This window comes from Falco biarmicus, chromosome 5, assembly GCF_023638135.1.
Source record: "Falco biarmicus isolate bFalBia1 chromosome 5, bFalBia1.pri, whole genome shotgun sequence".
Lineage (NCBI taxonomy): Eukaryota > Metazoa > Chordata > Aves > Falconiformes > Falconidae > Falco > Falco biarmicus.
Genome location: NC_079292.1, coordinates 66,619,458 through 66,642,557, shown reverse-complemented (window position 1 = coordinate 66,642,557; position 23,100 = coordinate 66,619,458). Strand labels below are relative to the sequence as shown.

Here is a 23,100-nt window from a genome sequence, read left to right as displayed (position 1 = left end):
TAAAAAATGCCATATAATAGTGCAGCAACTGCTCAAGCACTAAGCTCACCACCTGTCACACATAATTAAGACTATGTAGTTAATACTGTCAATATAGAAGTAATCCAAGATTAATTTCTGCTGTGGCTCTATGCTTACAGGCAAATCAAATATGAATAACAATATGATACCAACAACTAGCTTTTGTTTGTTGGCTTGCATTCTTACCATAAAATTTACCTTAATTTACAGAAATTCTATCCCAAAGGAAATTTCTATAGAGTGACCCTAATAGTGTCTCCAAGAGCTAATCAACATCTGTAAGTAGAAGCTAACAAGGAAAATAATAATGAAAAAAAGTCAATCACCCCAATGCAGAGGTCCTAAGAAGTCTTCCAATTAAGTCTGTAAGCTGAGACTCAAAGGGAATTGCTTAAGAGTTGTCTTTACTAATTGCCCTTTACACTGGAAGTGGTTTCAACTGTAATAGGTTAGAAACCTGGGAATGCATTGATCTATTGGACGTAGTACAAACACATTTTAACACAAGGGGCAGAAGGTCTGCTGAGTAGAGTGTTCCTGGTTTAGTTTTTTCTTTCTGGATTTTGAACTTTTTCAAGGGGCAGTGTTTAGGATATAATTTTCAGAAATATTCTGTAAAAGGTTATTCTCTGTGTAATCAGAAGCTCATGTTCCTTGTATGTTTTTCTTAAAATAATGTTAAAGTGGAATTTACCATGTGGGGCAAGATTCTTGGCTTTGGCTCCTCTTCCTTGCTTCTTCATCTTGTTTAGGAAGCATGAAGATATGGAAAAACATGGTCAAAAGGAATATTAGGGGTAGAAACTCTTGATAGGAAATGAAGCTGTCTTTACCCTGCCCTTTTGGATGATGGGGTTGGGAAAATGATCGAGGGATGCTCAGGCTGACACTACTCTCCACAGCAGAGGCTGGCTGCAGAGGTGAGCCTGCATATCTTACAGCATTGGAAAGGTAGGGGGAATAAATTTTTGATAACAGGTTTGTGTCTTCTTTCATTGTGTGGTGAAACAGCTTTATGTGCAAGGTCTTCAGCTGCGCACATTTTTTTTTCTTCAAGAGTATTTTGCCAAAAATAGTTCTAGCTTTGCTTTTGAGCTTAAGTCCAATGTCAGAAAGCTGCTTGTGGGTATCTAAGCCTTGCTGCTGTAAACATTGCTTCAGTACCTCAACTTTTCGTTTTTTATGCACTTCTCAATTTTGAAACAGCAGGACTGTTAGAAATCTGAACATGGAGGAAAGCAGAGCTTCTTTTGAAAATTATTGTGGAAGAAGTCCTTTGAGGAACACTGTCAGCTCAGACATGAATTTTGCTAGGAGGGTGCTTTGTAGATCTTTGATTGCTCAGGTCACCCAGTGAACAGTTTTAAATTATTTCTTTCTTTTCCTTCATGAAGGAATTTTATAGATTAATGAAAAGGAAAATCAACATGACTAGGGCCTAGATACCTCTTTCTTTGCTGATTTTGTGTTAAAGAATTTTATTCTGAATGCTACTTCATGAACAATATGGATTTATCTGTACATTAAGTGAAAGTTTATTCTTAAAAAGTAGTGCAGACGGTTAACTGAGCCACCACTATTAAATAAGATATGCAGCCATATAATATTTAACTAGTCAGACTAGTCTGCTCTGAATTGTTCAGTCAGGTAAGTTTGATTCGCTTCATCCAAGCAATGCAAAGCAGGTGGAACATGCAAGTTCTTCGGAACTATTATTTTTTTAAAAACACAACTTTATTCTGACAACTCAAATTTACAGTCTGAGTGCAAATTTCCCTTTGCCTCATTAGAGATCTGTGGGTGATTCTTCTGAATCCTCAGCTATAAATAAATATGTTGTATTTTTATCTACCAAGAATGTATTTGTGTTGATGGTGATCCTGTACCTGCAAGATGTGTCTGAGCTTGTGTAATCGGGCAAGATACTGGCTATTGCAAGACTCATGTTGTATTGCTCTAATCTGTCTCTGCTCTCTGTGAAAAATAGATTTTATTTCTTTTCAGCAGAATTTTTTAAAATCAAGTGTACTTTGGTTTTGGTTTGTTTTGGTTTTTTTCACTGGAACATGATGCTCTTCACAAAAAGGATAATTCAGTCATTATTACCTTTCTATCTGTGTTCACTTTTTTGTTCTGCATTGTTCTATTTTCTGTGGGGTTTGTAAACATGCCGTGTTTGTGTATATATGTGTTCATTGTTTAATGAGCAGTATTAGTGCATATATACAGATATATGTATATATCTTCCTGCTCTCAGGGCCACGTCCTGCATCTGATATGCTCATTTAAGTAAGCTTAATGAGCATTGCATATTTATGTCATTTCAAGCATGGTACGTTGTCCTTGTGGAGGCCATTTTGAATTTGAAGAACAGTATCCTTGCCAAGGACATTAGTTGGCTGTAACTGATGAAGAAGTCAGCTGGCTCAATGTACTTTTACCTCTTGGTGCCACTGTGAATAGGACCTTTTCGCTCTATGCTTTTTCTCTCTTGCATTTAGCTTTCCAGTTATCACTGATGAGATCAAAACCATACATTTCATGCTGATCAATATAATTTAGCTACTTCAATATAATTTAGCTGGCATGAATGGAATAATGGCATGAATTCACTGCAGTTTTACAAGTTTCATTTGATTTGTATTTGTATTTTTCACTATATAAAGAAAGCAGTTCTGAAATAAAACCCACTTTTAATGGAAGCCCCAATCAGTTTGTTAAAACACTAAAAAAACCCAAAAGTGCAGTGAATTCCATGCTTTGCTGGTGTATCTAAGTTATGTCATGGTTATCTAAGTTATGTCATTGCTGGATGGAATGGTTAATATTAGTGTCATTTGTTCAAGTTCTCCAGTAAAATCTTGTTAGACTTCTGGTTGTTTCTAACTAAACAGGTATGCAGGTGACACGTCATATCTTTAAGGCGTGTTACCAGATATTTGTTGCTTTCTATGAAAATTTTGGGCTTTGGAATCCAGTCATATCAATTAACTGAAACAGTTATTGAAATACCTTGACAATGTTGGTAACAAAAAATATCCATCTTCATCTTCTTTTATGACAAGGTTTAATGTGGTTTCATGACTTATTGATTTTTAACATCAAATATACAGGAATATTCAATACTGTGCTTCTCGTCTCAGAAAATAGGCAAAGCTGAAGTAAGTCTCTGTTTAAATTAGACATGCTGATATTTTAGCTCTCTAATAGAGCAGTTCCTTGGGATGTTGTGATGTATGGAGTAAGCTCACCAGCAATTCTTTAATCAAGACTAGTATCCCTGATTGTAAGTATCTCCCTGTCTGTATTTCTTAGGGCTATGAAACCTTGTAGTTGTACCTTATGCTGTTTCTTCCAAAGCCTGCTAAAGTTAGTTCCCACTGACTTCAGCTTTTGGATCAGGCCCTTCTTCACCCATAAAATAGCACAAGTATTTTTGGTTTGGTTTTGTGGGTTTTTTTTCTGGCTGTCTGAAATGTATCCTAGACACTTACATTTCCATGAAAGATGAGTAATCAACAAGACACAAGTGTGGCGATACCTGTATTTTTAAGACCTGTCTTTTCCTCTTTTGAAATGTTTAAAATGTGTGTGTCTTTTAATGAGTAAGTATTTCTTGAACCATCAGACCTTTCTAAATGTGCTTTTTATGAACTGTATATAAAAGAGAGGAACTGAATATATATTCTCACCTTCTACCATTTCCATTTCTGCTATTTTACTAACCCATTATTTAGCTTCTCAGTAGATTTAATGAGGAATTACTTAAAGCATTCACAGAAATCATTTGAGAAACAATATAAACACATCATGACAGAGAAAGTGTGAAAAAACCTACAGAGCTGACAAGAAACCTTAATGTTCTTAGTCTGTAACTGGAGAAAAATGCATTTCACTAATTTTGTTAATGACTAGGTATTATTTATTTTTTTAAATTATACTGAATATGAGCTACAGCAAAGGGCAAGGCTAGGTTTATAGCTTTATCACTGTACTTTGAGCCAGCAGTCACGTTACCGCTGAAGCACGTGGGCTGAAGGCAAAACAGCTCTCTAGGTTGGGGTAATTCAGGTCTAAAAAGAAAGTAGAAATCAAATCATGCAGAATAAGGAAATAAGGAGAAAAACCACTTCATCTATTGTAGCTGTTGTATAGATGAAAGGACTTACTGGAACATAGCCAGGAAACCTGTCACGTTCTGGAAAACCACTGAATCAGTGACCTACTAAACCATGTCTGTCTGTGTTATGTGCCAGGTAGTGCGTGAAGTTGTTAGTGAAGCTCCACAAGTTGGCTTTGCCAAGACAGATAGCATTTCTCTAAATGCTATAAAGAAATAGCAATTAAATCCCCTACCTCTTCCAATAAGCTTAATCACATGCTTTTATTCTTGAGCAGCATTTAACAGAAGGCTCTCTGTTACATTCACTCTGTCTGGCCTTGTCCTGAAGGTAAGGAGCTGAGAGGAAGAGGAGCAGAAGGAAGCCTGTATCAAGAGTCTGTAGAAACAGTGGGACATTCCTGGGCCGCATTTGGAAGGAAGAGAATGGACATGTGGAGGTGACAGGAGATGAGGATTTTAGACGCATCCTACTGCTGGCCTGTTGCATCTTAGTGCAATATATAGATGTTTCTGATGCCTCCAGCTCTGTGTGCTAATGGGAGTTCATCAGTGTGCTTGCATCTCTTAACTGTTATTCTTCAAATAAGTTTTGAGAAGACTAAGAAATAAGGAGTGGAAGAATTCATTGTTGTTGAAACTTCTCAAACCAACAATAATCTCAGACACCAAGCTTCTCTGTATAGCAAGCTTACGATCTGAGTTACCTGGCTATTTACAAGACTTGACATAGAAATTTTACAGTAGATCAGCTTTACCGTGAAGTAAGCCAAAACTTAGACAAATTTATCAACCAAGTACCAACTATCTCCAAGCAACAATCCGTTATTCAGTTTAATGGGAATGGAGGTAAAACTCAGACAGTGTGGAAACCCAGAGCATCTGGGTACTGGAAAATGTCTGTGCAGAGGCTGCCTTGCAGCTGGTGAAGTTCGTCAGGCTGCCTGTGTGCTAGTTGTGCCAGAACAGGGCTGGCTGTCATGGAGCTGTACAATGGCTCTACAGCATGGCTTGGTCCCCCAGCGCTGCTCACTTTGCTCCCAGGCCAGGACAACCCGAGTCAACCCTGCTCTTGAGAGCTGGGGTTAATAAGGCTGACCAGGCTCTGAGTGGAACCCATGTGGTTTGCTCCACTATAGTCCTCTACTTCCAGGGACAGCCCACAGAAATACAGAGCTGCTCCCAGTTGGCAGCTGGCGGACTGACCCACTGGGGCTGTGCATAGGGCAGAGGTAACTGTGTTATTTCCAGACCCAAGCTGACCCTGGAAGCAGAAGGGAGAGACACTTCTAATCTTTGACCTCTACCATTGTTTGTGCTTTTTTCCTAAAGTAAGCCACAGCTGTCCTCTCACCAGATGTTCTTTGTGATAACCATTACCACTTAAAGTTCCTCTTGGCCTTGAGGAAGGTCAAGGTTTTCTTGACATCCTTTAGAAAAACAGAGAAAAATTGTAAGTGAAACCAGCTAGTCAAAAAATAGTAAAAACTTCTGTGCCTGTCACCACTGGATATAAACAGTTTTGGGACTTTTCTCATCCTGTCAGATTACAGTTTGAAAGCATCTCCACAAATCTCAATACGGTGAGGTTGGTGAGAGTTTTAGTGTTCTCTGCCCTGTTCTTCTTGACATTTCGCATTTGTCTTTTGGGTTTGGAAATTTTCCTTGTTCCCCACCTTTGAGTAGAGAGGGTTGATTTATTGTCATTATAGGACTTTCTGTGTGATGCAGCATGTTTCTGCCTCTGCACAGTCATAAGATTACTGATTTGTTCTTTGCCCAATACTTTTGACTCATGCTATTAACCATTTATTTTTTCCCATTAAATTGACATCTTGGGAAAGAAAACAATTCATCACAATATAAATGGAGACAGCTTCTCATTTCAAGTAAATTGTCAATAACATCTTCATAGACATGTTATCAAATTCCTCAAACGTTATGGGGCAAGTTCAATTGACATTGGGTAGCATGACACAAAGCTAGGTAGCTTGAAAACTTTTAGGTAGGAAACAAGGATTTTCTGTTGGCCTGGGGTGGTCAGTGGGATGGTAAGGAGAGTTTGTTTTAAAAGACTGAAAAAGCCTCAGTCTTGTATTTTGTTATAAGTGTTTCTTGACAGCTTTTCTTTCACCAAGAACAGATTTTTCTCCCAGTGTTTTTCACATCAGAAATACCAAATATGTAACATTAACTGTAAAAAAAAAAAAAAAAAAAAAAGAACGTTTGATTGGTTCATTGCTTGATTCTCAATTTTACCCTTTCAGATAAACCAAAAAAAGGTCTCCACTAGTTAACTGAACTAGACACAGTTAAAAGTATGTTATGTATCAGTTACTCATTCACAGCATCCTCAATGCTTATCTTTGACAGCACTATACAGAGATTAGTAATTTACTGAGTGTCAAAATGTGCTAAAATGTTCCATTGCAGTATGCTGGTTCCTGAGCAGGTGGGACTGAAAATGCTTGCATGTAGTGTTTTCACTGGGGACATTGCTGATGTCAACAGAAGGCAATGCCCATCTCTTGGACACTATTAACCCAGTTAAGCAGGCCTGTGTTGATTAGAATCACACACCTCACAAACCGGAGGGCAAAGCACACCTTGTGACATGAGGGAAATGCGTTGTTCTTGTGGCTGAGCCAAAGGGAAGCACAGGAAAAGAGTTTGGTGCATTTTTTTCTTTTTGAGATTTGCTCTAAGCCAGTAATTTATAGCAGCACATTCAATCCTCATATGAGCAGATGTAGCTTCTCTCAGCTTCGTATTTTTAATGCTCTTGCATCAGGAGCTGATGGAACCTGATTAGGACTAGGTGTTAGATTCCAAAGGAAAATCAGCACTGGCTAATCTGAGACAGAGGAAATCTCTGAGGCCTTTACACCACCATTGCTAGAAAATGGCTGAAATGTTAAGAACTGGAAAATCAGAACAGGCCTAATGTATAGCACGAGTCAAGCCTCAAAGCTCCAACAGATATAGCGGTGAACATTGTCTGATACTGCCATGGGACTCTGTAAAGACTCCAGCTGTTGAATTCAGTGAAAACCATCATATGATTTTTTTGTGTACAGTAGCTCTTTGCCTTTTGTGGATGAAATGGTCACTGAACTTCATTTCTTGGTTATAGGTTCATAGAATCATAAAAGGACTCTTAAGAGATCAGAAAGCACACACACACAGAGCGCCCCTAGTAGTTTATTTTCTCACAGCAACTGGACGTGATGGAGAAATAAAATAATCTGTATTTAATAACTTTATTAATAATTTTGGTGCTGGTGTTCCCCAAGCATCTCCTTCACTCCATAGCTTAACTGACACTCCTTGTTGAATAATAACTGGGAACAGGCATCTTCCAACATCATTTTTTATCTTATTTTTATTTTTGAGTAAAAGAGGGCATGTCTTTCTTACCTTGTCTTTATGGTATGTGACACTGACCACAGAATCAGCAAAGACATCTTTGAATCTCTTAACCGTCAGCAGAGTATTTCAGAAAGAAGCAAACATTTATTTGATACAGGCAGGAGTTCCTTAGCAGAAATGAAGGACTGAATTGCTGTCTGCTAGTTTTCACCTTTAAGCACCATGTAACAAGAAGTCATTTTATGGTTGTCATGACATTAGAGAGTAGTGTTACAAACCCTCCAAAATACTTAAAAGGATTAAATATAGAAGGAATAAAGGTAGCTCTGGCACAGCTATGGAAATAAGTAGCTATGAGCGCCTTTGAATTTGAAATGTGTGTATCTAAGCTATATGCATTCTGCTTAGCTCTTTCTTAGCATAATCCTCAAAACTTCACTCCTGGAGGATGTAGGAAGACGATTCAGCCATTTTGTTATGTGGAGCACTAGATTTCATACCGATGTGAGTGTGAGCCAGATTATGTGAGCATTGCTGACACCAGGTAAATTGTTATTTCATATGAAGTCAAGGGAGTTTGTTCACATGGAATAGTTATTATGCAGCTTGCATAATGCTTGCAGACTGGCACTCTGTTCATGCATTCTGCCAAATCTAGCAGATGAAGAGGAATCATAAAATATTTGCAGGATGTTTGAGATATTAGAATAGGATCATAAATCAGGCATTTGCCTTGTTCTGGAAAAGCCTGTCAGAACAAAATCTTCTGTATTTATGTCCACATCTTTTTATCACACAGCATTCTGTTCTGTACTCCTTTTCTCACTGACTACCTTCTATAAGCTGTCAGCGATGACTTTGCTTTGGACTTCTGCAAGCTAATTTGTTTAGAACAAGGCATTCACTTTTTAAAATTTTATTTTATTATTTTTTTTACAATCATTTCTCATCTGCAGTTAACCTGCCCTGTCTGTCCCCCCAGGCACCTTTTCTTTTAACTGAGCTTTGCACTGAAATGACTGTATTCATGGGTCAAATACACAGCAAACTCTTGCACTCCTCTGATAAAAGACGTACTGAGGACTGTAGTGACCATCCTGATAAATGAGAGAATGGCACAGTATAATTTCTCATTCCATTTTTACTTCCTGACACAATGGTGCCAGCACTAACTGCATATATTTTTCTGACGTAGGTACCTGTGAAATTGAAAATAGGTCCAAACCACTCTCCTCTTGGCTGAAGCAGGAAGAAACTAGTGATTTGGGTACGCTTGCTTCCACCCACTGGAGGTCAGCACAGATCTTCATAGGAAGTAGGGAGAAGCACTCTGGGCTTGTGTGAAACAGAAATGTGATAGCTGATGTGATGCTCAGTGTTGCTAGGAAGGTGTGTTTCTCTGCACTGTACCTGATGTCACCTCAAGACCCTTGACAGCAAATTGCTTGTATATTCTTCCACTTGACTGAGACAAAGAATAGAAGTGGGTTTTGGAAAACACCTACCTTGTAAAGAGAAATGATTACTGGTGTTGAGCTTTAAGTAGGAACCAATTGAAAAAAACAGAATCAACTTCTTTCCAAGTACATGAAGTGCTTTTGTCTCATTTTTAAGGTTCAGGGGAAAGTAACTCCTTTCCACTGAATTGTCAGTTAAGAATTAGGTTGAAGCAGTCAGAGAAGATAATAGGTCTGCAAACCCTGCTGGAAACAAAGAGTAATCTCCAGCAGCTTTCCAGATGGTCAGAATTTCACCCATAGATTTTAATGTTCAAAAAGACCCTGCTGACACTGTTATCTGACAGTCTGAATCACACAGGCAGTGGAATGAAAGGCCAGACCACTGCGGGGAAAATGAGCAGATCTTGAGATCTGGAAATCCTGGTAGAAACTAGTGAGCTAGAAAGCAGGGTTTTCTTGTTCAGCTACTTTCATGAAGTCCCACACATATTGAGTTTAAAGCTATCTTCATATTGCAAATGTCACAGTAAAAACGTAACAACAAAGGATTATTTGGTGTTACTGTTATTTAATAAATTAAGAATTAGAATACAGCTTTGCAAGTGATTAATGAGGAAACTGCTTTGGCAGAGAATTGATAAAATAATCTAGACGGAAGAGTGAAAACAGACTGTATCAAGTTCTCTCTTTTCTCTACAAAAAACAATCTCACAAGCACTATTTAGAAGTTGTGAAAACTTTCTTGCAAGCTTTTTCTCAAAGGCCATAATGAAATGACATCTGTAATTGTTATATGGATGTAAGTTCACTGGAGAAGTTGAGTAGCTTTATTGACACTTCTTATAATAGATTAAGCAAAACAACTTCAGCAACAGCAGAAGAATGAGAATTACAAGGCTTAAACCCAGATCCTGAATACAGCCCATTATTGCTGTCTGTTTAAACAAAAATTTGCCAGTGCTAAGGAAAAACAAAACCCCAAGGTCTCTACTGCTTCTCCTGAAAAGAAAAAAGAGGCAAAACCTAATGTTATTACTATCAGAAAAAAGATGTTTCTGTGAGATAAGGAACCAAGAACACATTCCTCACTAAATCTCTCCATCAGATGCGTAGCCTATGTACTACTGTTACTAACCCCTTGCTCTGTAATCTCTCTGTATATATGTCTAATTTATCAGTTTCTTGTAGATTGTCAGCAGCCTGCTGCCTCCATACCGCCACACGGCTCACAACTAGCCAGGGGGCCAGATTGCCAGACTGTCAGGTAAACTTAACTAACTCTCCTCTCTTTGCACATAGCTGCATGCACGTCTGCAACTCCCCTCCTCTTCCTTGTACAAAAGCTCTTCCCTACACTTCTTCACTAACAGCAAACTTTTAACAACTTGAGGAACAGTGATAACTCTGCAGTGACAACACAGACATGAATGACAGCATTCATGCGCTTATATCCATGTAAAAACATGGAAAAAAATGCAGCGTTGGATCTTGCAGTCCTCATTTGGTCTTTTTATATAGACAGTTTCTCAATGATGCCAAAATAGTGAAGATTTTATTTTGTTTCTAGATAAATTTACTTAAAAGGGGACTTTTAATTTTAGGCATAGGTATAGGCTTCCCTTTTGCAAGATGGCATTTTAAAGGCATTTGTAAGATTTTAGCAGACAGTTCTTAGAAAGCTCTCCTTGACCTGGAAACTCAGACCCACTGCAGTCAGTTCTTAATCTTGTTGTTAAAAGTAAACTCCTGGTGTCCTTGTTCATAGCTGGTGCAAAGGTCAAATCGTGCTTCTGAGGTGGTTGAGTTAATCAAGGCACAAACCTAAACCTAAGCAAAAAGAGATTACAATATTTTTCTTTTATCTGTTCATGGTACATCATTTGCATACATTCATTTATGCCTATAATAGGTTACATTATTTTTAGACCTTTGCCTGGTCTGTAGTGACCAAGTTGATCTATAGCCCTACATATAATGAAGCTGTTTCCTGCACAGCACTAAACTTCATGTGCATCGGGAAATAGGTATGCTACAGATTTCAGACTGCACATCAGACACTGCCAAGCACTAATTCTGAGAGTCACAGGGGCTCTCTCAGTTGTCTTGGAACAGCCACTTCATTTGTGCTTATCTTTTATTCCCTACAAAGTGGAAGTATTATTAACTTCCTTCTATTTAAAGGTACTACAAAAATCTTACTGAAAATTTGGCAAAAGCTCATTATAACTGATAAGTACCATAGGAGTTTTACAGCACACTAAAAAAAACTAGTTCCATTTAAAATCCATACGAAGTAGTTCTGCTGTATTTTAGATGTTACAGCAATCTGAGAATGTCATTAGGTGCTTTGGATACACAGAAGTTTAATGTCAATGATTCTTATTTTAACCCTATTTAATTTACCATCACAAAACCAAAGCCTGTCCTGTTCCTTCCAGAGCTACTCCTCTGGTGGAGAATATACTCTACTACCATCCCTTCCTAAATGCTAACAAACAAATTGCTTCTGCAATTTTAAAAATTCTTTTCAGAATGGAAGACCTACCTGATTTGTTGCTGCTATACATTTATCCACAAGCATTACCTTGTTCTGCAAACAAACCCACAGAAAGGGATAAGGTCCGAACGGAAAGTCTCAAGGTTTTCTGGTTTGTCCCTGAATTCTTCTGCAGTTAGGAAGACCCCATTAGCTACAACCAGAACTGTAAGCGTTCAAGAGGCCCTTCTTGCCACTGTTTCCAAATCAAAATCTGGCACATAGAAAACAGTAATGATATTTACAGATATGGTTAATATTTTTAAAAAATCAGATCAGTCATCTCACAAACAACACACACCTGTATACTTAGCTGAACTATTGACTTTTAAATGACTATTGCTTTTTACCACTAGATTGATACTCTTCTGGTGAAAACAACACACTATTTTTGAGATATTAGCACTGTTGCCTTGCTTGTCTCAGCCAAGTAGCTGCACAGTGTCATAAAGTAGTGAAGTGTAACAAGATTTAGTGCAAGTCAGCCTGATGGCAGAAGTTGCCATCTGCTTTAAATAAAGTAATTGAAATCTGCAGTAAAATTTGAAGTCATGTAAAGAACCAGTTAGGCTTACTGAGGTTCAGATTTTCTAAATCCAGCAGAGGAGGAAGACGAGAGCTTGCACTGCCCTTCCTTGTCCTCTGACAGTCCCTCCTGGCATGGGACATGCTTTCAGTCATGTGGTGATGCCAAATGATGCAGATTAAAGTTCTGTCCAGCCCTGAAGTCACCCATTTTGAGAGAGGTATGCTTGTTTTTAAGTCTTTAACGTTACTCTTGCAGTAACGTGACCTCTCAGTGGCATCTCACCCAGGATTAAACAACAGCTCGTTAAGATTTGTAATTCACACGGATGTTTTCTGCAACTTGCAGTATGTATAATCATGTTCAAGCTAGTTAGTATTCCTGACCATAACACATAGATTCACTTTGAACTTTAATATCAAATACAGAAAGATTTCCCTCATCCATTATCTATACTGGATTTTAAGTGGGATTTGTGTAATTCTGGATTTTCTGGTAATTGTGATTCCAGTGCATAGGTTTTGGTGAACCTCACTGCGTAAGCTATGAACAGATTCAAGCCAAATGACACTCCAGGACACATCTAGTAAATTTATTTACCTGTTCATCTGTGTCTTTTTGCTTAAGTCTACATATTTCAACTGGAACCTGATCTAAAGAATCTGTTAGAACTTTTAGTAAGATATTTTCTAAGTAAACTAATGCAACAATGCATTAAAGTCTCGCTCTGCCCTCCATGCACCACCTCAAATTTCTAAGCTCAGGAGTATGGGGCAAGCACCCAAACCTAGGCCTACCCTGAAAACTACTGGATGATGTTCACCATTCCTAGCGTCTGTAACTACCTGTCCGATGGACAAGATTGGACAGGGCTAAGATATTGCCATCATGTAGTATTAAAAAAAGCATGTCTGTCTTTGGATAATGTTCAGGTTTCTGTTTAATGCAGTGAAAATCTCATTTTCTTTATTAGAAGACAAACTGTAGACCCAAGTTATGTATTAATAAAAACAAAAAACAAACCCAAAAAACCTTATACTGCAAATTAAATTAATATTATCTTTTTTAAGAAATAATGCTTGTATTTTATATAAAATAAGAAATAAGGTAAAATATTACTGCATGCAGAATAGTTGCATTCTGAAAATATTACCGGTCTGTTTATATTTTCCATTGCTGATTTGTTACACTTAGAATCAATGCCAGACAATATTGCATGCAAATGGCATCTTTAAGGCAGAGAGCAGAGTACTTACTAACACTGAAGGGCTTTGCATGCTCTTTTTCAATTGATTTTAGAAATACATGATTAGCATTTAGAGCACTGGTGGGAAAAAAAAAAAAGATATGCTTAAAACCAGAAAATAATACTAACGCAAAAAATGACACAGGCTTCACTCATCAGCTGAATGAATATATCCCCAAATGACACCAGCCTTTAAAGAGAGGTTTACAAAAATATCTATTAAAACCAAGTGTTTTAAAAGCTGCACATATCCCATGGGGGGAATGTAACAATATTCTTCCTTATTCTCAGTTAACAGTCAACAGCTTCAGTTTCTTCCATGTCTCTCTATTGCTTTGTGTTATTAATCTCACCTGCCATCCTCTACTGCCCACGACTGTCAATGTGCCTGATAGCTCAGCTCCAGGACCTGCTGCCATGATCACCTATACTGCCATCAAAAGCACACTGAGTGCCATGTGTCGCTTGCTGATTCTGATCTAATTTTTGTTTATATACTGCTACGGTAGTCTGCATTACTGAACTGGATATATTGTGTTTCTGAAGAGAGGATGGTGTAACAGTAGAGCTTTAGGAAAAGACTGAAACCTACTGCAAATGATGGGTGTATACATGTTGCTACAAAGGTGCCTTGTAGCCTTGTAATTATTTTTCTCTTCCTAATGCCCCTAATATTTATTATTGGTTGAAAGGGGAATGGTGAAACAAAGTTTTGCATTTCTTCTGTGCACAGAAGTGTGTAATCTGAATGTAATAATGAAAGGAATTCTAAGCACAGTGCTTCCTAATCTGAGCATAGGCTGGGATAGTTTTTATTACAGTAGTTGCAGTCAGAGCTGACTTTGTACTGAAGGTCATGCCAAAACATTAATATGCTTGTGCATATTTGTGTAGAGGAGAACCTGCTGTGTCTCAAAGAGGCCCTCTTTCAGGCCATTGCTGTACATAAGTCTTAACTGTGGCCATTTCCTCACCAGTCCTCTCCCTCAGAGCATGAATAGCTTGTTGCTTGTTTTTAAAGCTGGGAAGGAAGCCCCAAAAGACAAACACATCTCTGCTAATGAGCAAGGAAAATTCGGTCAAGTTTCTGTTCCTTCCTGACAATTATGGAAGTCCTTTACAAATCAAATGGGACAGAAAGGGAGGAGAGTCAGGCAGTCTTCATAGGGTAATGTGACCACCTCCTTGTTTTTACTCCCCAAATGTGATGTTCAAGTTCTAAATTGGTTTTGTTTCTCTGAAGGACTTAAGACTAGTGCTTCTCCTAAGCCTATCTTGTAAATTTAGGAGGAGCTCAAGCCAGGGGCTGGCTCTTGATGAGTGGATAAGTTTGACAGTAAATGCAGACCTTTTTGATCCATCTGTAGTCACTCCTGATACAGACTCATTTGGGTAGAGCAGGCAAAGATCTTGATCAGACACCTTTTTAGATGCTGTATCTGCATCTGTGTGTGGCAGAACATGGCAGAAGAAAAGGATACAGCCATGGAAAAAATTACTTGGAGAAGACAGGGTTTGTGTCTTCTCAGAGTGTTCGATTAAACAAGTCCAACTACTAAGTTGCAAGAAAATATTTTAGATTAAGTATTTATGCCTATCTATACATAGAGATTTAGGTTAGACTAAATCTATATGGAAACCAAAGAGTCATAGTCCCTAACACTACATGTTGGGGACCGACCTACTCAGACAGCTGAGCACAAAACAAAGCTTGTGAGGTCCTGAGCTTCTATAACCCACTTTCACCAGCTATTCTGCGATCACAAAACTCATCTTCAGGAGCATTAATGTGAAAGAGAATCTAACTTAAAATGTGCAAGTCTATGATCTTCAAATAAATAAAAAACCCAAAACAAACCCAGAGGTGCAAGGACTGTAGCTCCTGCTGAATTGTAATACCTGTGGATTTGTGGTCATTGTCTCCTAGGCTTCTCTGATTTGAAAATGTGGACATTGCCATCTACTTTCTTAATGGTGATGGCGCACACTTGTTTCTGTCTTCAAGCAAGTGCAATGTCATTTCTTTGTTTCCCCAAGTAGGTGCTATATGTGGAACTACAGACAATTTCAGTATAGCTGGCATTTCCAGTGGCAGATTTTCATATACCTCTGGCATTTCAAATTGATTCATTTCCAGCAATAGAGTAATTGCATCCCTTCAGCCAACACTCCAATAGTCTGCTGCAGAGATAATATGTAACATCTCGGTTTCTAAAGAAGGAAAACGGAAAAGGCAAATTTTCTTGAAGACAGGGACATAAATGATTGTGCTTCATATATATCACACTGTCGAGCTTGGAATAACTTCAAGACTGCAGAACATTTGAAGCATTAGGAAAAAAAGTCTCCCCAGACACATAGGAAAACTGGTTTTTGATTGATTTTTTAATTTATTTTTTTTAATAAATTACATTTACTTGCATTCTATTTTGGTATCTTGTTTTGCCACATGCTTTCCTTGAAAGTTTAAAGGCTGTCACTTAGCTTGACATCATCAAGATGAGCTGAAGTTCATCCTTTTACAACAGGACAGGTCAAGGCTGAGGAATCATACGGGGCGATTTATGCCTGCATTGCCTACTGCTGTGTGGTGCAGACTGCTGAGCTGCCTTTAAATGAGCAAACCTGATTATCCAAAACTTTTCTAGCAGGAGCACCCTGGCACTCAGCAGGATGAAGTGGGGTATGTTTGTGTTAGCGGCCCCTTATTTTTGTGCTGCCACTGCTAGGCTGCTACTCCAGGCCCACCTGGTTTGCTGAACGCTGGTTCAGACCTCTGCGCTATAGGACAGTGCACGCTATAGATGCACTTTTAGAGGCTTAAGGGTTGAATACTGTTTTCAAACAAATTGTACACAAAAAACAGCCAAGCGACAAAGTATATGACAGAATTGAAGAGGATTCAAACAGCACAAAACCAAAAGAAAACAAACCACAAAAAAGCCCCTTTGGAAGTGTCAATTACAAAATATGTAATGCTTAGGTTGCCTGATGAAGAAGGTTACACTGTATTTGTTCATATGTACTAGTAAATAGGTCACATTCGGTAAGAGATCACATTTTCACAAAGTTATGAAAACTTATTTCCAGAATGGCACTGTCCTTCATTTCAAGCAATTAAAGAGTTGCATATAGAAAATCTTTAATGATCCCACAAAGATGGCACCTATATTGTCTTTCAAAATTTGTTCCCCCATTTTGCACATGCGTTCATTTCTCCACACAGCATTTTTCATCAGAGCATGCACACAGAAATTGTGTACATGAACTGGCAAGCAGGATATCTGTGCCACTTCAGATATGCATCCAGGTGTCATTGAATGTGTGTGCACACTGAGGATTTTCTTTATGTATACTGTGTATCTGAGGATCCAGATTCAGAGATGAGGCTTCATCCCCTTTTAAAGTTTGTTTCCAGTCCTGTACTATTTACGTGCATGTAAAAAGTTTGCTCTGTATTTTAAGCACTTTTTCTCTTTTTTTTTTTTTTTTCTAATTTTCAGTCCTAATGCTCTTCCAGAAGAGCAGCCACATTCCAGCTCTCAGTGTGCCCCTCTCAACTGTCTCTCTAAGCCTCCTCCTTACCCCTAATCTTCATATGCAACGTAAGAGAAAATGCAAACAGAGTGGAGTTCATGCAACAAAGGTTGGGGTTGTTCCCAGCAAGCGGGTAGACAATCCTGCCTTGTTGCTGCATTGACAAGTCTGGATTCATATCCCCTGCTCTGGCGACTGAGGGAAGGTTGAGAAGAAGAACACAAAGCACAGAGCCCAACCTATCAAGAAGACTTTTTATGGTTCCTCCGACTGTATTCAAACTTTGCTATCACAACTAAAGTGTAGTAAAATTTAACATGTCAACAAAAACGTTCTCCCAGCTGCTTGGCTTTACCTCGGAAATAATGAGAGACTTAAGCCAATACTGAAAAAAAGTATGTTACAAAAATCCTACCCTCACATCCTCTAAGTTCAGCCATAGGAACCAGTTCAAATTTCCTTTTGTTGTTAAGGGTGTGATATTTATTTCTTACTTTATTTGCACCAGAATTTTGTGTTTATAAGATACAGTCTTTTTTTTTTTTGTGAGAGTTGTATTTAATTGATTTTCTTTTTTAAAAACAGAAATAGCTTAAGTGAAGAATGACTGTGTTAATATTAAAAAGAGGCTTGTTGCATTGGCCAGCATATGGCCAATTTTTATTGCACAAAAATGTTGGGAATAGGTTGAATTGGAATGTTAACAATGACTGTATATTTTGCTGCTGCACTGATATTGTTTATGCACTTGGTTTTTAATTCCTATTACACTAGCTTCTGGTTTTGTTCTAGCTCTTCACTGAAAGATAATTATTAAGCCTAAGAAGGAGATGAAAGGATGATGTATTGATTTGTTTTCAGTTGTTTGCTTGCAATGTAACTATATTTTTGCATTTCAGACATGTAGATGAATTGGTGCTGTTTTTTGAGGTTACTTTCTATTCGGTATCTGAGAAAGAAAATCTAAAACAAGTAAAATGTTGTGTGCTACTTAAAAACATTCTTTCTTCCTGCTCCCATATTCAGGATAATAGCTCGAGGCCTTACTGTGAAAGGCTAGTGCGAATGGCAAAGTCGTATGCATTTTGTGTGAAGCATTCTGTGATGAAAGAACTCATGCAGGTAGGGTTAATGGTGTGGATCAGAGTTAGTAAGACTTTACTGTAGTGCATTTTTTCCTTGCCAAAAATCAACAGACGCAGAACCTTAGCTCATGTCGATTTATGACAAATACTCAGGTGATCTACGCTACACAGACTCTATCGCAACAGTGCACAGTGTTCCTAGTTAAAGATTCTTTCCTGTAAAAGCTGAGTAAGTCTGGGTTTTTTTTCTTAAAAAGTAGTGAGTTTCAGAACAAAATCAAAGATAGCAGAATTTATTTTGCACAGTACCTGACAGCAAGGCAAGCGGCTAAGTAGGGAGTCATGGTTCAGCATCTATGAGCTTCCCGTCTGGTCATCAGCTAGAAAAAAAAGACTGCAGTACTGCATCCCTGCCTGCTTGTCGGTAACTAGCAGACTCCTTGCTTTGTCAGGTGGCCTTAATTTATTTACAGAAGAAAGGCTTAGATATTTCCACGTCTTTATTCCTTCTCTGCAGCACACGTATGACCTACAAGTGGGAAACCAGTTCAGCATAAGGTGGAGAGCAGCTGGGGAAAAAAAAAATTGCTGCAGGTGTGGTTGGAATAATTCTTTCATATTCTGCCTGGATCTGAGAAAATGAAGTCAGTCTTCTGTTACTAACAGTGCTTACCAAATGTTACAATACACAAAACATCAGCAGAGGAAAGGATCAGTGACCACTCAGTGTGCCTAACAAATCATTATTACCATAGTACCAGTAACTAAGGTGCTGTAAATACAAATACTCTATGTCATCAACAACGTATGTCGTGTAACCTTGGCAAAGCAGCTGAGCTATTGTAACAAAACATTCAGAGCCAGAGGTGGAGAAAATAGGAACAAACTGATATCCAATTCTGATCAGATCAAACAGACAGCACTCAGCAGTGTTTCGACTTCGGTATCCATGCGGTTCACATGATCCTTCTCATACGCATTTACATCCCTGTTCTGTATTGTACTTAACCTATGTGTTGTCTTGTCATAGAAAAGTCAAGTGAAATCTTGTTCCATTCTATTATAATGTCTAACACTGAGATTGGCTGCTATTTTGATTTTTATTTTTTAAAAACCAACATTTTATCTGAGGCAAATGCTGCCTTCAAAAAGTGTCTCAGAATTTCTTGACCTTGTCAGACTGGTGTATGAATATCATACAGTGACCACGTCTGCGTTCAACAAAGACAGCTACTGTATATTGTTAAAAAGAAAAAGAATTTGCATTGCACTTTGAATACAGTTACTGCAGGCTGCACTTGGAATAGTTTTTCCTATTTTCATATCCAAATCAAATGCATTTTCCCCAAATTTAAGTCAAAATAAACAGAAATTCAGTGAAATACATTTTCTTTCTATATAGATATGAATTTAGTGGAAAAAATGTTGTACTAGAACAGTGCTTTAGAAACATATTTGTTTCCAGTTGTGATTTGCAGAGCAGATTGGGAAAATAGAAACATTGTACTGGTATGTCCATGTGGATCAAGAGTTATGAAACAGCATCCAATGGTATAGAAACTGTGGCCCCTTTTTATAGAAATAAGTGATTTTATTAAATTTTTTATTCTCTTAAGCTTTAAATATTTAATTTCTAAGTTTTCAATTTACATTTTTTTATATGTAAGAAAACTTAAGTGTTGGAAATGTAAGAGAACTAGAAACAAACCAACGTAAATGTACAAATGGCTGTAGTTACTGCATTGTAAGTACCTGTGTAGGTCCCTGGGACAACTTTTATCAGTTAACCAGTGCAAAATAAAATCCATATCTTGAACTTGAGATGATAAATTCTTCTTTATTATATAGTGATTAATAACGTACAACTTTGTGAGAGATTTTATACGAAATATTTACATGCAGACAAAACCAGAAATGAAAGCCTGTTTTTTTAAAGGTTGCAAATTCTTATATTTTCCCAATTTAAAATTAATTTAGATGTGTTGATATTTATTCTGATTTTTAAAGATGAAGAAAAAAATATACATGTATTTGTAATAGTTGAGTATACTCAGAAATGCCGAAATGTGTCCTACACAGTGAGGAAGCAATTCAAACCCTGCTCTGACTTTTGTATCTGAAAGGCAGCTTTTGTTCTCTGTGATGGCCTTGACATTTCTTTGGATTTGGAATACCCTATTCAGTTCTGGGACATTTGGGTTTGGGTTTTATTTTCGAATGTAGTGAAAAAATATTCCTTGTTCAGTGAAATGATCTACTTCTGGAAATCCAGTTTATATGAAATGTGTGGGGGAAAACAGAAAAGGAAAAAAAAAAGGAAATAAATCAAATATATGGGGAGGAAAAGATAAATAAATGAACTGTAAAATGTAATAGTATGGAAAAATATTTTCTATCAGTCAGAAGATAAATGGAGGTTTTACAGAAAGAGGAAATGTTACCATTTTTCATGCTAATCATATAGAAGTTTCTGCCTTCTAGATGGAGGTAATAGGAATATTATTTCTGAAAGATCTGATTGACAGGTTGGCATCTCTCTGCTCTCTGCATCCACGTTTTTCACAGTAAACTAATGTAATCATAAATATACAGTAGGGTTCTTAGAATGAAACTGTATTTAACACTGCACGTTTGAATGCCAAGATGACTTTAAGTTTATTTTTTGTTTTTAAAAATGGTAAACTTAAGCCTTTTGCCATATTTAAGTGTGAACAGAAAGGAGATTATTTTATGAAATATAGCCTCATTTATGAAATATGACCTCACCTATGAAGGCTGCTCATGGCAGTTATGTTGAAAATACTTAAGCTGTTAGTAAGATATAACCCAGTCCTTATCACACTGGGAATGACACCCATGAATCTGGGCCCTTATTTTGATACCAACCTTGTCGTTCAGCGTGCAATGCCAAAGTCAGTAGTTGTGCTACCAGTTCGACTATAGCTGCATTGATCATCGTCATAAGGTATAGATTATATCAGCCCTTCTGAGGTCTGTTCCTTTCTTTGGCGGAAGATGCATATCCACTGAAGTTACAGTAAATTTCTTTCTTTTGTACTTTGGAAGTCTTCATTTGAGAATGGCAGGCACTGATGTTTTACCTTTGAAGTATGGTAATTGCTATAGTTACCTTTTTAAAAATTACAGTCATTGCTTTTCTTCAATTTTCCTTTGCTGTGTGTGCAGTGAGTCTGAAAGGGATATACAATATTCAGACTTTTTTAGCAATTAAGGATTTTTTTTAGTATAATTAAGCATCCTGTGGAAGAGAAACAAAAAAGCAATTGCCTTTCGCCTTCAGGCACATATGCATCTAAATATGCAATGTAAAATGCGTGCATGAGTTTCTTAACATCGTTTAGCTTTTCCATATCCATAACCAAGCTAGAAAATTCTTATTTCTTGTGCGATCTGCATATTCCTCTTGCTAGAAAGGCAAGAGGACTGTCACAGAGACACCGTATCTTTTATTCAGAGGTGCACAGCTTAAATCCTTATTGGTTTTTAATCTGTTTCCTGTGCAAGTCTTGAAAATCCCTGTTGTGAAATCTAATGGCAAGCAAGTGACAAACTGACAAAAGGTAAAGGAAAAATCCTGTATTCCATGACTGGAGTTGATTGCAGGCAGACTTTGGGTGACAGGGCCCTGTGTTTCAAAACTGTCTTCCTCCAAATCTCTGTATTTATTTTGGTTATCACAATTTGCTGCAAAAGAAAGCATGGAAAAGAGTGTGTGTTTTTTTCCTCAGCATTAGTAATCTGAGTTAAACAGTTTGTATTGGTTATTTGATTTCAAAAATATTTGGGAAATCAATAAACACAAGTGATTGATAAAAGTTTCAAGTAGAATGGCTTGCTAGTTGCGTTGTTATTTTATCAGCTATGAAGAAGAAATAAGAGTAATCTAGCTTTTTTTTTTCTCTCCGGTTCACAGATATGGCTGTGTGTGCTATGCCAGCAGATAAATTAAGTCAATTTTATTAGTTATTGTCCTATTGATTTTCAGCCCTGTGGTTTGACTGTTAAAGGGTTAATTAACTCGATCCTTTGTAAACAATTAAAAAAAAAAGAAAACTGATGTTTTGTGACTTTTGTAATTTCTTGAATGTTTCCATTTGCATGATGTTCTGTATCTAACAAACCATACAGATTGCTGTGTTCCTTTCAAACGAGTTTTAACATTGGTGGAGTTTGTGACAAACACAAATTTGTATACTGTATGTTTACTGCTGTAATAACTCAGCTACTCCTATGTTGAATTGACAGTATGTTGTCCTGCCTTCTTGGGGTTAAATGACAGAGTGTTTCTAGGTGGTGAAGAATATAAAAGTATATGTGTTCATTTGCTAAGGACTGAATATTGGAAACTCTTCTTGTTGCTACTTTATGCTAAAAGCAAAAAAGTTAAATAATTCTTGTTTCCAAAAATGCATCATTTGTTTTTAAAATTGAAGTATTTTCCATGTTAACTCTTCCTTGTTCTTGTAGACAATCCTAGATTAATGCCTTGTGAGGGATTCATAAAGTCTGTGCTTGTACATGTGTAATATGATCATGCAGTCAAATGGTTGGGAAAAACACTCTAGTGCTGAAGAAAATAATTTAAAGAAGCCAATATACTGATTCTTACATCTTTATGTTCCAATTAAAATTACAGTGTAATGCATAACTGTTCCAGTGAATAAACTGGCCATTTTTGTTCATTTAATGCCACGCTGTCTGGTCTACTTCTATTTACATCAGTTTGCAGTGCCTTGGCTTGGCTTATACTTCTACATTTATTTAGCTCATAAAGATCCATAACGGTAAGTTTCAAAGGTATCAGACAGGAAATGAAGAAGGGAAATCAACATTAAAGGAAACGCAAATGAGAATTAAAGCAAAGATGCTTGCTCTTTTCTGAGATTGAGAGAGATAATAAAACACTGATTCCCCATATAGTGTTTCCAACAGATCTGAGTAATCTCTGAAATGCTGCAACATCTGCATAGTCTCAGTACAAGAATTCCTTGTAAGAATTCCGCATACCCCTCAGGGGATGTAGAAGCAAAAGAAGAGCTGAAGTCAGCATAAAATTGGTTTGGGAGTGCTGTGCACAGTACAGCGTACCACAACATCCTTTTCCATTGCGGAAGAGCCTTGCTCTGACAGCAAGGGGCTCAAAATCCTCCCCCAGCAGCCAGTCCCGCACTGATCTGGG

At 37.5% G+C, this 23,100-nt stretch overlaps 1 protein-coding gene across 4 annotated transcripts in view; it reads left to right on the top strand.

The window, feature by feature from the left end:
- The window catches only part of BICD1 (BICD cargo adaptor 1), a 190,941-nt gene extending 168,333 nt beyond the window's left edge, over nt 1–22,608 (top strand). The window contains exons 9-11 of one of the 4 annotated variants that reach the window (XM_056341113.1): nt 9,978–9,986; nt 10,159–10,234; nt 16,782–16,869. In XM_056341113.1, coding sequence (XP_056197088.1) covers nt 9,978–9,986; nt 10,159–10,234; nt 16,782–16,869 — 173 coding nt within the window. Of the gene's footprint in view, nt 1–9,977; nt 9,987–10,158; nt 10,235–16,781 lie in introns of all 4 variants that reach the window. The other 3 variants (XM_056341109.1, XM_056341108.1, XM_056341112.1) reach the window with 3 other exon arrangements.
- The last annotated feature ends 492 nt before the right edge of the window (nt 22,609–23,100 follow it).